The sequence below is a fragment of the Rhinolophus sinicus genome, linkage group LG01 (assembly GCF_036562045.2).
Source record: "Rhinolophus sinicus isolate RSC01 linkage group LG01, ASM3656204v1, whole genome shotgun sequence".
Taxonomy (NCBI): Eukaryota; Metazoa; Chordata; class Mammalia; order Chiroptera; family Rhinolophidae; genus Rhinolophus; species Rhinolophus sinicus.
In genome coordinates, this window is record NC_133751.1 from 66,120,494 (window position 1) to 66,136,598 (window position 16,105).

Sequence of the window (16,105 nt, forward strand, 5' to 3'; positions counted from 1 at the left end):
TGACAACCTAAAGGCGCATCAGGCTTTCATTGAGGCTGGCTGCTGCTGAAGGGGGAAGTTGTGCAAAGCAAGGGGCCACGCCACCGGGAGGGCGGAGGGGATGACGTTGGAGGGGCTGTTGAAATATGTGGGGGCAGGGGGAGGTGCTGAGTAGAAAGAGGGAGGGGCTGGAGAGAGAAACAGGAAAGGGAGGAGGGGGAGAGACTCTGGGCTGCTGCCGCTGCTGTGTGGGTTTCTTTACACTCCTGGCAGGCTGGGTGCCTGCTCCCTCGCCTGCCTGTCCGCCCGCCTGGGAAAGTGGGTTACGGAGGGAAGGAGCTCAGCTCAGACACTGGCAAAGGAGCATCCAGCCACAGATAGACCAGAGAACACCTTCCCTTTGCAGCTTCCTCTTCATCTTTTCTAGAGGGTTTTATATTTGTACTCTCTCTCTTTTTAAATTTTGTTCCTCTGACTTTTACCCTCCACCCTTGGGTTTTATGAGTGCTTTGTTAAGTCTTAGAGGGAAAAGAGACTGAGCAAGGGAAAGAGAGGCAAAGAGGAAAGGACCACAAACTGGCCAAGCCTGTTCTGCCTTTGCTGTTGATGAAAGCCCTCCGCCTGTAAAGCCCCCTTGGCTGAGCAGCAGGCGCACACACACCCTCCAGAGTACACAGACCTGCACCGTGGCCACCATGGTCGGCAGAGTTCAGCCTGATCGGAAACAGTTGCCGCTGGTCCTACTGAGATTGCTCTGCCTTCTTCCCACAGGACTGCCTGTTCGCAGCGTGGATTTTAACAGAGGCACGGACAACATCACCGTGAGGCAGGGGGACACGGCCATCCTCAGGTAGGGCTTTCGGGCAACTTTTGTACTGTGTGTGTGTGTGTGTGTGTGTGTGTGTGTGTGTGTGGTCTCCTTAAACTCCAGCTCCTGATGCTGCAGGCTTGGAGTGTGTGTGTGTGTGTGTGTGTGTGTGTGTGTGTGTGTGCGCGCCTGCCTGTGCCTTTTACTGACTGGCTGAGGTTTCAGCCAACAAATTTCAAGGGAATTCTGGTCCCTGTTAAGGACCAGCAGGGCTGGTTAGATGTTGTTTGGTTCTTAGGACCTTGTTTCTCTTATCAAGAAAGACTAACTTCACCTCTGATATTAGTGACTTTTGGGCAGTATCCTTGCGTTTGTAACTGCAGATGCTTTGCGCTTCAGAGTTTTGTTGGGGTTCCTTAATTGGGAAAGAAGAGTTGTTGAATTATGGCTCTCAGAGAGTGGTATACAGTGCTGCATTCTCTGTGGTGTGTGTGTGTGTGTGTGTGAGAGAGAGAGAGAGAGAGAGAGAGAGAGAGAGAGAGAGAGAATAAAAACATCAAATCTTTGCCTCTGCCCCAGCATTAGTTCTGATAGGAGACTTGCAGTAAGGCTCTTCTAATTGACATTGAGGCAATAAATCAATCTTAGAACTTTGGTTGATTACTGAGCCTTTTCTGAAATGTGGCTAGAAATCAACAAAAGAATGAAGAGAAGAAGAAAAAGAAGAACTTGCCCAATTGCTGATTTAAGAATAGGAGCGTTCAGCACAGAGGTTAGAAAAGAATTCACCTGGCCTAAAATGGATATTGCAAATTGATTATTGACCTTCAAGTCTTATCTCTGTGCAGCTCTGCCAAACTCTGAAATATAATTTGGGATTGAAATTTGGAAAGGAAGAGTCCCAAGTCCTTGGGAGCTGACCCCTATGAGGGACAGTAAGCTAGAAAAACTCGGATAGAACCCAGCCATAATTGTATTTCTAAAAAGCTCCAAGCTTCTTTTCTTGTATTTCTCTTCTCTCTTCCCTCTCTCCACTCATTGCACATACTCCTCCTTTCCTCTAGATTTCCTTGAATTTCCATCAGATACCGCCCCCCCAAAAAAAAGGAAGAAAAAAAAAGAATGAAAGAAAATGTTCTCCTTGGAGATCCTTTATAATCTCATTTCATCCAAATAAAATGACCTAGTGTCAGTTTGTCTATCTAGCTACTATTGCTTGCTGTGGCAATAAAAAAAGTATACAATAGAAAATAAACCTCTAATCTGTGTGCAAGGAGCTGATAGTGCATAAACCCTCAGGCATCAGGGAGCAGTTCTGTAGCAGAGCTGCCTACAGCAGCAAAGTTTTCTTTCCTTTGCTCAGAAATAAATTTGGTTGGCTGTCACAATGTCCTGCTTTGGGATCTCTAGTCTTGATAGAGAGGAATGTGTGTGTGTGTGTGTTATGCGTGCTACATTGCGTGTGTGTGTGTGTGTGTGTGTTTTGCTGAAGATTGCAAAAACTAAGAAAATCCTAATGTGTAAGTACTCCTTTCTTCATTTCCTGAGCATTGGATGGTTATGAATCCCAAAGATCCTACTCTCCAAAGCAGATTTTCTCTTCCAGCTCTCCAGCCTTGTAAACCTGCATGTATGATTTATCCACATGGAGTAATAAGATTTATAGAGTAATTTATCTGTTTGCAAAGGGATTTGGACATGATGCAGAGAATGTTTTTGCAAACACCTAAGCATGCCATATCAAATGCTAGCGTGCACACTCCCTAACGTCATTAACCCTGTACTAGTAGAGCACTCTATGTAATTTATGTGATCCCTATAAATACTTTTTTTCACTGATTGTAAGACTGAGTATGGGAGAAGGGAATACCTTGGCTGTCTAAGTTTCTATATAAATGTCCATAAACTTTGTAAGGTCATTTTAAGTCAGCAAGAGCTGTACCATAAGCTATAGTTATCAAAGACTTAGATAAGCATCTAAATGTTAATTCCCAATAAAAAGATATTCTTATACTTTCATACAATATGCACATAGAAATCCATGTCTGTGAGAGAGTCTCACTATATACATTTCTATGTATGATATATATGTTGCTTTTGTGTGTCTACAGCTGAAAATAAATAAAATATATTTTTAAAAGCAATACACTTTGGTAGACATTGCCATGTAAAATGGGGGAAGTGAGAAAAGGGGATACATATAGAAGCAGTTAGTCCCTGGGCAAGAGAAGATGGACAAACAGAGCATGCAAAGAAGGCACCTGTGAGAGTCCATTGTTCCCCCACACCTCTCACCTAATGTGCCCTCGTTTTTATTTCCTTTGCTTTGGACAAGGTTTTATTTCTGGGTTGGTGGAGCTCGGTCAGAAGTAACTATGGAGAGAGTTCCCTTTGTTTTCTTAGCTGACCTTCTTCTCAATCTCTTTAACTGAATCCAGTAAGCTTTGTGGGCCAGTTTCCTGGTGAAGAATGGCTCCCTTGCTTTCTGTTTACAAGTCCAGCCTGGGAAAGGCTTGCTTCTACTTTATTTGTGACATTTTACTGAGAGCTGAGCTTCCAGGGGAGGAGAGGAAGGAGAAGTTGATTCATTGGAAGCCACAGTAGATGTTTGGCACTGAGAAAGTGAAGTGGCAAGGGGGAAAAACGTCCTCTCTCAGTGAGTCTGTGGCCCTGAAGAATCTGAAATGGCAACAGGAGACAAGGGATATTTGTAATTCTGGTGGTCCAGTGATAGGTGTTTGGCTCAGCATCCCCCAAACATTTACCTCCACTGCCTTACTTTTGTCAAACAAGTGTTTCTTTTGGGAATTGGTGCTTATTTTTGTATAATTATGATCTTCGATATAAATACGCATCTTGATAGGAAAGTGTGTCCTTGTCTTGGGGTTTTGCTCTATAATTTCTATCTTTTGGGGGAAAAGATAAAGACTGTAGAATGAAAATGACAAACTAGATGGAAAGCAAGACACTCTCATGTATACAAACCTAACCAGGTTGTTTCCCGGAGAACATTCTAGATCTTTTTGAGGTCATTTATGAGCTCCTTTCAAGAGCTAAAGGAAACCACAACACCATCTTCTGTCTCAAAAGCAAAGGAATGAAAGTGTGAACTACATACCAGTGGCAGTAGCAGCAGCCCTTGGGACTATTTTCTGGATTTACCGAACCAGAATCCATGTGTACATTTGTATGCACAGTAAAGTATGAGACACATTTACTCCCAGGACTTTACTTGCGGGAAGTCTCAGGTGTTTTTCTAAGCAAAAGCCATTTGCCTTATGGCCACCCTCCACCGGATGAGTTTCTAGCACTGGTCTTCCCAATCCTCTATCCTTGCACACACGCACCCATAGAGATTCGCCTCCTGGTTAATCATGGCAGGTTGAAACCATGCAGTTCTCCTGATGAGTGAAGGGAAAAGTGAAAATAGATCGTGTTCCAATCCAACCTTTGCAATTTAATTTTTAACAGCCCCACTGACTGTATTTTCAGTATCAGCCGCGTATGTCTATAAAGATAATTATAAAATATTTGATCTCAATGTATCTGCTCATAAAATAACTTTGTAAAAATTACATAGTTATGCATAGCTGGATATGTAACATAAGTACATATATGATAAAATGCTGGTGATTCACACCATTGTGATTTTAAATATTTTAAATTTGAGGTATTGAAATTTTATTTCACAATTCTGGCTATTTGATATTTGCAGGATATTATAATACTTTTAATGGTGATGACATTTTCCCCATTTAAAGGTAAATGTACCTAATAAGTGTTAACAGTAAGAAACTTAGTATCTAAGTTTAAGATAGTTAAATTTTTAAGTTTTCAAAAGCTTAGGCCTTCCCTCCCTCCCCCATTTGTTTGTACGTTAAGAGAAAAGAGAAGAAACAACACAAAAGATGTGATTACTTGACAGTAAAATGTAAAATTTGTGTGCACATTTCAAGGGGAAAAAAATGGCTTTCCTTCTATAAGGCATCTGGAACGCCTACATTCACTAAGAAAAGTGTCAACACTCAATCTCCTGACACAATATGTGGTTTTCTATCACTTACCATTCACTTTGAAAACAAACTTTGTGGTCATGGGACTATAGGGCAAGTTTGTGACAATTATAAGTTGTTTTTTGGGATTTTTTTTCACGTAACTAAATCACTAAAGGTAACCAAAATTTATTGGTTACTATTGATACTTTAAGAACCCTCCATTGCCCATAAAATCCTTTATTAAATATATTTGGTAAATAATAGAATATAGCATACTGTGTGTGTCTTATCTAGGAATATGGCACATACATGGTTTTAAAGATGTTTATGTACATGTGAATTATCATTTGTTGTCATTTAGAGCCTGAGGAACACAGCAGCATAGTATATGTGACATATGCACATTGTGAGAATTTGTTTCTATAAGAACAAAACACATGAGCCCACACACACACACACACACACACACACACAATGCATTAAGGTGATTTTTCTGTTCTATGTAATTTGACTGTGAATGAATTATTTGTAGAATTGTGGAGCAAACAACCAAAAGTGGCTGACTCAACTAAATCAGTTGGTGAGGGTTAAACATTTGTGTTTCTCGAAGCTGGGTCCATCCACATAATAGCAAACTCAGGCTAAAAAAGGATTAGTGCCTTTTGCTGTGGTCTCTGAGAGCTCCACGGACAAATATCTGTGACTCATTTGATAGGAGGTTGCTTGAATGTGTGCTGGTCCCCCTCACTGTCATTACCTGAGCTTTAGAGAGTCCTTCCCTTCAGCCCATTACGTAGGGCTTATAGTCCTTTGCCTGTTCTTTTCTAAATGTCTTGCCTGTTAATTTGAAAGACTCAGAAGACGTGGGCTCTAATTTTGGATCTATCCTTGCATGCTACATGACTTTGAGCAAATCCCTTAAATATTTTGAGCTTCGGTTTCATTTATAAAATGCTGAAACTATCTATTTTAGTTACTCTGTGGGGTTGTTTCAGGAAGCTCAGAAGAGGTAAAGTAGGAAAGTTTATTGAATTGTAAACCGTTACACAAGCATAAAGCATTAGTGATTTTCCAGCTATATGCAGCTAGTTGTTCAGACTTCAGGCCGCTCAAAATTACATGGAACACTTGTAAAAACACAGGTGACTTGGCCCCTACTTTCAGAGTTTCTGATTCAGTAGATCTCTGGTAGGGTCCGAGATTTGCATTTCTAAGAAGTTCTCACAGGATCCCGATGCCTCAGGCCTGGGGCACACTTCGAGGGCCACTGACTGTGGTGCTACAAGTGTGTTCTGCAGGTGATGAGCATCTTAAGTGTCTTTCAGTCGCTTATTAAAATCCAACACCTCAGAGTCTATCCCAGACCTGCTAAATCAGAATCTGCATTTTAACAAGCTCCCCAAATGAATCATAAGCACATTAAATTTGAAGAAGCACTGCTTTAGACGGTTCACAACCATGGTTGTCCATTACAATCAACTGGGGACCTTTTCAAAAATACTGAAGCCACATATTCTGATTTAATTAATTTGGGGTAGGGCCTGGTCATAGGTATTTTAAGAAAAATTATCCTGCTAGTTACAGAGAGTTGAGAACCACTGCTTTATTGGTGAAGAAATCTTTTACAATCCATTTTTGGGGCAGCATTTAATAGATATATAGTAAAAAATTAGAGTTATGTTGTATGGCTTGGGGAATATGTCAATAGCAAAGATGTAAAACTTCAATCGGGAGAGAGAAAAGAGATCGTTATAGATCCATTTCTTTACCACAGGATCTCTTACCTACAGTGTCATGGAAAATGGAGTGACATTATTTTAGCGTGGATCCAACTTACATGATATCTATGGAAATAACATTAGGCTTGATTTTTTTTTTAAGCTTATTGTCTTGTTTCTGTCTTTTATTTATATTAGGCAAGGCATAAAACAGTTCTAGTTTTTTGTTTGTTTTTAAATCTATCTCTAAGAAAGAAAAGATAATATTTAGGCAAGAAAAATGTGTTCAGTTAACTTATCCAAACAGGCTTAAATGTGTGCCCTTATGTTGCTATAATTCGTACACAAATATATGATTTACAAGATAATAATTCTACATTTGTAGAATTCATCTCAACTTTTACAAGGTGATCAGTCTTTAGCTGAAAATTATAGGCGAGTCTTTGTGACACAGGTGACGACTTTCATAAAGAATATAATAAGTAGTCAGAAGACCAAGATCTAAATCGCTTCAAATAGTTTGATCTATTAAATGAGGATAACTGACAATTACTTGGCCTACTACATAAGCTATTTTTATGATCAAATGAGATACTATGTATCCAACTGTTTTGTAAACTGTTAAGTGGCATATAAGCTCTTAATGAGATTATTATCATTATATTCACAGTAGGAAATAACTTTTAGAAAATTACAAAATTTAATAAAATGAGCTTTTAATTTTTATTTCTATGGTCAAATTTGGTCATTTGCTCTAAGATGTTTGTATCAGTTCATTTCAAGTCCCTTAAAGTCACATGTATCTTAGAATATAGTTGAGTTTCTTATCAGGAGTGCAGGACAAGTGAACACTGTTTTTGTAGTCACATGTAATCAAAACATAATCTCAAGTTATTGAGTGATTAACTTCACAAACACACACACGCACATGCACACACACACCATTGTGCTTCAGATTTAGTTGATTAGGATAAACTTGTAGAAATTTAGAGTAGGAAAGGCTTTGGAGATTAGGCAGTCCACCATCCCATGTGAAAGTGATGTGATTAAGAAGAGACAAATTTAGTTGGTTGTCCAAAGATTTGAGTGACCATTTGAGAACTGGAATCCATGTCTCCTAATTCTCATTCAGCACTCTGAAATGATTTTCTTGGTTTTCGTGTTATCCCACGATATGCTATTTTTTGACTGAAAATTATGCTAAAAATGTTTCTTTTCCTTTCTCTCCCTCCCCCTTTCTTCCTTTCTCCTTTCCCCATCATTCCCCTCCCCTTCTCTTTCCTCCTCTCCTCGCTTTTTACCTTTTCTCCCCTTCTCTCACCCTGTTTCTTTTCATCTCTCGCATCTCTCTTCCTTCCTCTTCCCTCTTCTTCCTCTCCTCTATTCTCCCTCTCATTCCTGCAAATCAAAGCAGCACTTACCTGTGGAGGTCCATCTAACTAGTGTTGGTCAAGAAGAAAGTTTGCAGGAAATGCTTCACTTTTTACATGTCTACTTTCTGTCTTAACCAAGTGGGATTTCTTTCCTTCTCTTGCAGCCTTTATGTTTTCATATTCTCAAAGCCATTCTTATATTTGGCAGAACCTATACAATCTTTTTTTTCTTTTCTTAATTTCTTTTCTTCTTCTCATACTCTGCCTGTTACTGAGATTTCTTATTTGAATTCTTAGCGTCTCCCCCCATCCCAGTACTTCACCTGAGTTCCTAAACCCTATTGCCTTCTTATTGTTACTTAGGACTTGCCGCCTGGTTAAGTCTCCAAGTACTTTTCCAGCTTAGGTACCCTGATTAGGATGGCTGCAATGAGATTACCATCCCAGTCTCTGATTTCTGTTGGTAGGCTATCCTTTGCACAATCTCAAGGGTTATTCTACAACTTTTAGTCATTGTAGATTATAGTCAAAATTCTTTGAAGAAGGTAGAATAATTTTTTATCTAATTTGTACAAAATGTACTTTGGGCTAACAGCCGGGCCGGTGGTGGTAAACTGGAAGGAACTGTATGTTCATCTAGACCAGTCTGCTGGGGTGGTAGAAGCACTGTATGATAAACCTTTCTGCGGGTACCAAGGGATTTTCCGGTGTGGCATGCCCAACAGGGTCTCATGGAGCTTTCATAGAAGGTGAGTGGTGAAGCCAAGGGAGGTCCAACATGTTTCCCCAAGAAAAGCATAGAGCAGTTAGGGAAATAATAGGTCAGCAACTCTCAGTCAGCCCCACAGGGAGGCAGGCCAGTGTCACAGGGAGGCCTGTCAGCTCCTAGTGGAGACTCATTCATAGGGTTGAGGCTCAGAAAAGGAACAGAGTCTTTGGGACAAGGGCTGACTTAAACAGGGCAGAGCCCTCAGGGGACTTATATCCCAGACATATTATTAAACGAGGTAACTTGGTCAAGGATAAGGTGAAGCTCTGTATCAAAGCTATTGTAACCAAGGGGTGATGTGGAGATGAATGTCACAGTATTGCGCTCCATCTTTTAAAACTCTCACTTTATAAGGATTATAGAACCTGGTCCAGCAAAGTGGGGAAAAGATGGAGGCAAAGGTCTGAAGTGAAGTAAGGATTGAGTGTACTTGCTTCTCCCTGCCTTAGGTAACTTTACTGGATTACATCTTTAGTCTATTTAGAACTTCCAAGCCTCCCTATAATTAGCAGAATGATGGACCTGACTATCTCAGCCTATCGTTTTCTATTATGAATCTTATGAATCTAGAAATGGCACCAGTTCCTTCAAAGGCTTCTCATCATCCACAACATGTAGTCAAGGCTCCTTATACTGGCTAACACTCCATGACCTACTATCTCAATGCATCCACTAATTCAGAACCACTTAGTCTCTCTCTGCTCATAAGCAGTGAATGTGTGTACACATGGCTGTTTCTTAACCTTTGTTCATGATGCTCTCTCTGTCTGGAACGTCCTTTCCTCCCTCTGCACCCTGTCCCACCATCCTTCTTTGCTGGATTACCTCCTTGCTCTTCCATTCAGGCTCAAGAATAGTTCTGGTGCTATCTCATTCAGGAAATCTTCCCTAATTCTCCCAGACTGGGTTAAGTACTCTATTTAATTATTGCTGCATATCTTTTGCCCCCAGGATTATTGAGGTATGATTGACTAACAAAATTTTATACACTTAAGGTATACGATGTGATGGTTTGATAGACACATACATTGTGAAGTGATTACTACAGTCACGTTCATTAACACATTGATCACTTCAGATAGCTAGCTTTGTGTGTGTGTGTGTGTGGTGAGAACAGCCAGTGTTCACTGCCCTGGCAACTTCAAACATACAGCTCAGCAGCAGTAAACACAGTCACCATGCTGCACATTAACTGTCCAGAACTTACTCATCTTACTCGTGTCCTTTGACCAACATCTTCCCACTGTCACCCTTCAGCCCCTGGCAGCCTCCATTCTACTCTGTTCCTATGACTTCGACTTTTTTTAGATCCGACATGGAAGCGAGATCCTGCAGTATTTGTCTTTTTCTATTTAGCTTTTTTTCGTGGAATGCCCTCCAGTATCATCCACATTGTTTCAAATGGCAGAATTTCCTTATTTTTTTATAGCTGAGTAATATTCTATTGTCCGTTTCTGTGTAGATAGATACATAGATAGATAGCTAGATAGAGATAGAGCTCACATTTTCTTTATCCATTTATCCATTGGTGAATGCTTGGGTTGTTTTCCTATCTTGCCGCTTGTGAATAATGCTACAACGAACACTGAAGTGCAGCTATTTTTTTTTCGAGATACTGATTTAGTTTCCTTCAGCTGTATAACCAGAAGTGGGAGTGCTGGATCATATACATACCTCAAGTTAGCATTTACTACACTTAAAAAATGTTATATTCACTCTTCGCTTGCCTCAAATGGACTGTCAGCTCTTCAAAGGCAAGCATCACATCTACTTTACCTTTTCATCCCAGAATTTAGCTTAGTTCCTGTAGGTGCTCAGGTGAATATTTGCTCATGGCATTGAACAGAGTGGGGTAGCCATACTGTAAATCAGGCAGACCAGAAACTGGTTTATAAAACAGGAAGCGAATTAGAAGGAGACAGGGATGAAGCAAGATCTGTTAGTGGTGAAATCAACCATCATTGGAGTAATTGTGGGTGTGTGGTTGAAGAAATTGCAGTAGTAAAATCATAGATGGATTCTTTCCTGATCTTTGGTGGGGATGGTTTGGCTAGACCCACTTTCAACATTTTCATTGCAGCGGCTCTTTTCAAGCACAGATTTCTAGAGAATGAGAAAGGCAAATGGGGGCATTTTAGGAGGTTCCCAAAGCTTCAGTCACAGGTGCCCAGACAATGTGTGCTTCATTCTCTGGTAGATAGGCTTCTGACAAAACTACTGTGTTTCCCTGAAAATAAGACCCGGTCTTATATTAAGTTTTGCTCCAAAAGACGCACCAGGGCTTATGTTCAGGGGATGTCATCCTGAAAAATCATGCTAGGGCTTATCTTCTGGTTAGGGCTTATTTTTGGAGAAACATGGTAGGAGTCACTCCAAGCACCTGAAGGGAGGCAAGTCCAGTGTCTGTGAAGAGTTCCAGCATTCCAGGCAGCTGTAAAAGAAGGAAAACACCTCTGGGAGTTGCAGAGGTTTTCTCCCTCTAGTGGTGGCTGTGAACTTTCAGGGACTAAGTTAGGGTTTTGAGAATTACTTAAGGTGTCAGGACTGTTGTGCATTAGGTGTTTTCACTTCCTGTGTTCTACTTATGTATAAGACGAGGTGCAGATCACTCACGCTCATTTGACTCAAAGCAATTATTTGTGCTAAACAACGATGCCTACCTGTGTTTTGCAGGGCAGAGCTCATGACGCACTCATGGAGAAATTCAGACGTGAATGTACAGTGGACTTTGTAAAAGTCCCGAATCCCCTTCTGTATGTCTTGCCATAATGCACAAGGGCATTGTTTATATGAGGTCAGAGGAAAAGCCTGTAACTAAGGAAAAATGCAACCCAGCTTCTCATACAGTAATGCATGACTATTTATTCCATTATAAGTTTTTGATGATGTATTTCTATATTGAATTTCCATACTTTGAAGTTATCTACAGTTAACAATATCCTTTCTAAAGTTGTGCTTTAGTCATGCTACTATTTGCCATGCTAACCTGTTAGGAACAAAAGATAAACATGAAAGTAATGCAGTTCAACACTAAGTCATGCGTAGCCAAATGTCTGCAAGTGAAAACATTGATTGCAAAAATTAATTGGTTTCCTGATTTCTAATTTTTGTTCTTCTTCAGTTACACCTCATTCTAGCATATCTTTATCAAGCCTGTTTATTTTATGGGGTTTGAGTCACATATGGTTGCCAATTTGTAGCTGATCTTCATTTTGAGATAACCAAAGATTGCTATAATCTTATGCATGTTCATGATATAATTGTATGAGCATATCTTAAGATCAGCATTTTATATTGCTGGGTCATTAGCTTAGCAGGTGAATGGATTTTTCTTTGACTCTGTGACCTCTATTCTTCCATCTTTTGAGATTCTAATATGATGAACTAATATCTAATATCATCACCATGACAAGGAACTTCCTAAACTCTGTATGATATCCCTAGGTAGACTTCTAGATTAAGGAATTAAAGACCAAGGAATTTAGGCTGTGTTTCCACCAAAACTGTTAACTGCATAAAGTTGGCAATTATCTTCCACTGTTACAACTCCAAAATGGGTGTAATTCTTACCTCTTAAACAAAGATGTTGGCCTGGTGAAGTGACATTATATGTTTGCATGTGGTTGAGTGCATCAGAAGAAATGCATGGTGTTATCAGTGGGATGACAATATGCTCCAAGTAAAATAAAACAAAATAAAATAAACTCCTACATTATGTTACAAAAGTCATGGCATAGGAAGCTTAAAATATCTTTTCATTATTGACCTAAACCTTGTATAAAAATGAGACAGAACTCAAAATCTAGTTCTTAAAAAAATAAGAATATGTATTTATATAGAATCTGTTATGATGTGTAAACAATTTGTCATGAATATACTTAATTTATATTGAATGGATGTGTTTGAACATAAGATTTTTATTTTTAATTTCTTTTGCATATATTTGTAACTGCATATAAAAATAAAAGCATATACATGCTTTTTATATGTACATACAAATTACATACACAAAATATGAATGATAATATTATTATGAACTTGGGTCACAGCACACTTTAATAGTAACCTAATCAATTTGATGCACCAATGATGGAGAAGTTTATTGCAGAAAACCGAATTTTCCAGGTAATCAAGGAAGTGAACAGATACAATATATAAGAAGCATCATATGATGGCTTTCTTATTTTGTTTTGATTGATATGTTTTATTTTTAATTGATCATTTTGTAAGTTCTAAAATAGTTTTGTAAAACAGGTCAGACTTAATGTTTATTGTTTCTACTTTAACTTGGCTATCATACAGCCCCTAAAATGTAAAATAAAATCTTATAACATTTTTTTTCTATTTGCATTGTTGTATAGACACTAATGCTGTCTTAGCTAAATGAGAAATAACTTTTTCTAAAAAAAAAACGTAATTTTTTTATATTTGTGCTCTCAATTTTAGGCTAAATTTCTATTTTCTTTCATTCTAAGTCACCAAGAGATTTAGTGATTTTAACAGGCATGCTTGCTGAAGATGAGAGACTGGCCACTGAAAAAGAAGAATAAGAATTTTAATTAAATTTCAATTTGTTTATCAAGTAAAATGATCATAATTATGTTTTTATAACCTTTTCAATACTAAGACCCAAGGCATGTGAAGAAATGATTGGAATAGTATAAACAGTTTCAGCTGCAAGACTCATCAGGGTACAAAAACAACTGGATAGCATAACTGTATTATAGAAACACTGTTGCTAACATTAAAACCCTGTAGAAAACAGAAGGCGTTTCACAGTACTGATAGTATACAGTATTGCTCTAGTTATAAATAAAAGGGGAAACTAATATTAAATCAATAACGAAAGCCTAAGTACTGGAACATTTTGAAAAGTCAACAGTGAATACTAGGAAGCAGCATGAGTTCCCTGGGAACAAACTATAGCATGGTAAATAGATTTCTTTAAAACAAACAAATTTCAGACTTGTAGATAGGGAAATGCCATTCACTCCAAGTATCTCTATTTTGACAAGTTTTTCCTGATAGACTTATGAACAGATTTTGGGTCCATAATGAGCTAGATTTTGTTTTTAGTTGATTAGATAGTCATGCCAAAGAAATATTGATTGATAGTGGTAAAGGATTCTTAGTCTGCCTTTGGACATGTTGAATGTTTGGATAAAAATACAGGAAGCAAAGTTTCTGTGATGTGTATGAGACAAAGAGAAGAGGTTAGCTTTGTGTGTGTCATACCACATGTATGACACAAAGAAAAGAGAATTCTGTTTGTTGACAGACTTATAAGGTAAAACGGATGAAATCTATACAGGGGCAAATTGTGGCTCTATATAAAAAGAATGTTACTCATATTTCATAAGTATGTGTGTTTATACCACATCTCATTAAAAGAAAGAAAGAAAAAGGCGAGAAAGCAAGCAAAAGCTTTGCAAAGAATATAGAGTAGTTTATAATTTAAATGGAATATGATTTAAATAAGCAAATGAGATTGAGTTATTTTGAAAATGAACATTCAAATAGCTTTATGGCATACTGGAAATAACAGAGCTTCTGAGCCAGGAGTCGTAGCTCCAAGTAACACCTCTGCCAATTACTAGCTTTGTAAAAGTGGGCAAATCACTTATCCCTGCTGGGCCTCAGGTTCTTTATTTACAAAATAAATATGATAATATTCACCCTCTCACCTCAGAAGGTTAGAATGAAATAAGAAGGATACACACACACACACACACACACACACACACACACGCTCATACATATGTTTATATTTGGGTATAGGCCTATTTATTTTATAAATGGCTAATCTGCCAAGTGGAATAGGTTTCATTATAAAGAAGTAAATTTTTAGTCATTTTCATATTTAAGCAGAGGCCAGGTAACCACTATTAGGAAATGTTATTAAAAACAAAAAACAAAAAACAAAGAAAAACCTTTATGTAGTAGAGGGTGGGAATGAATAATTTCTCATATTTCTGCTACTACTAATGTTCTGTCATTCTTTGATGTTCTGAATTTCCACTGTAGTTTATTTTTTGTGTGTGTTTTTTTTTTTTTTTTGCTTGCATCCCATTATAACTTTGCTTATGAAGAATGTTCAGAAATACGTTCTCTAATCATTTTTGTTAGTGGGTGTTAATATTCATATCTCTACCACTTTTCTTCCCACTGGAGAATTTTGCAGCATGTCAAGAGAGTGGGACTGTGGTCCACTCTCATTAAAATGGTCTGTTTAGGCCTTTCGTCTTTCTATGTAGAACAATACTAAGACAAATCTGGTCTCTGAAAGGTACTTTTGTATTTATCCATCTTCATAGAGATAGATAACATTGATCAGATCAAATGGTGACCTCATCTCTTACATCTTCTAACTCCCTCTGTTACTTCAGCATCCATGTTACTTAAGCATCCATGTTACTTACTACAGTTCTTCCTGAAGTCCACCTGATGGTTCTACATCCCACTGACGTTCATCTCTGAACATCTTGTTGCCATCTGAACTCAAAAATTATGAAAACAAGATTTCTTATGTTAACCCTTAACTTTTCACCCTATCTCAACCTCTTGGTCAATGTGGCTCAAATTGTTACCTCACTTACTCTATGAAAGAGTAAACCATGATGCTACCTCCAAATCGATGCTTGCTGTTGTCTCCTTTCCTACTCTGAGGCCCTAGCTATCCTAGGCCCTGATCCCCTCGGGTGCTGGTTCCTTCTGATCCCTGCCAGGACCAGTCAGCTCCCCAGCTATTTGATATAAGAACCTTCCCTCTGCTGACGCCCACGCAGTCATCAGAGATGATCTGTAGGATGGGAGTCTGTCGCAGTGGCCATGGACTTGATTTACTTGTACATAAATCTATATTCTTGAATGGAGAAGTGCTTTGTTTGTATCATTTGTTTATTTTTTATATCAAGTGCCTGCTCCAGAAATAATGAAACAGAAGAATTTGAATGTCTCATAATCTGTTCTTACAATCCAGGTGACCTCTGCGGCCACTAAATATTAGGTCAGCCCATAAATGGCATCCATCAATTTATGTAGGTAAACCATAGTTCTGCCTCCTGCTGAACCCCATCACTTTCGCCAACTTCAGCATTTTTGAGTTGTTATTTTTTGAGTGCACATTCACTTATTTTATCTCTTTTTGTAAAATGACTTTAATTTACCTAAAAGTTCAACTGTTAAAATTTGTGAAGAACACAATTATTAGAGTATGAAACTAGTTTCTTTCCTGTTGAGCTGACAGGTACTTAGCCAATTACCTAGTCATTGCCTTAGCTGTATTTATGGTGAAAGAAGCATTGATGCACCACTTTGTGGAAACCGGATGACTTTTAAATACATAATGTGGCATTTTGGGTAATAGTTTTGAAAGAGCTCAAAAAGAACAAGCAGGGGGCGGCTGGATGGCTCAGTTGGTTGAAGCACGAGCTCTGAACAACAGGTTCGATTCCCTCACGGGC

General features: G+C 38.6%; 1 protein-coding gene across 2 annotated transcripts in view; it reads left to right on the top strand.

Moving 5' to 3' along the window:
* The first annotated feature begins 219 nt into the window (after window positions 1–219).
* LSAMP (limbic system associated membrane protein) overlaps window positions 220–16,105 on the top strand; it is a 591,098-nt gene continuing 575,212 nt past the window's right edge. Inside the window, exon 1 of one of the 2 annotated variants that reach the window (XM_019734849.2) lies at window positions 220–829. In XM_019734849.2, coding sequence (XP_019590408.1) covers window positions 675–829 — 155 coding nt within the window. In that variant the 5' untranslated portion in view covers window positions 220–674. The remainder of the gene's footprint in view (window positions 830–16,105) is intronic. The other variant, XM_019734850.2, reaches the window with a different exon arrangement.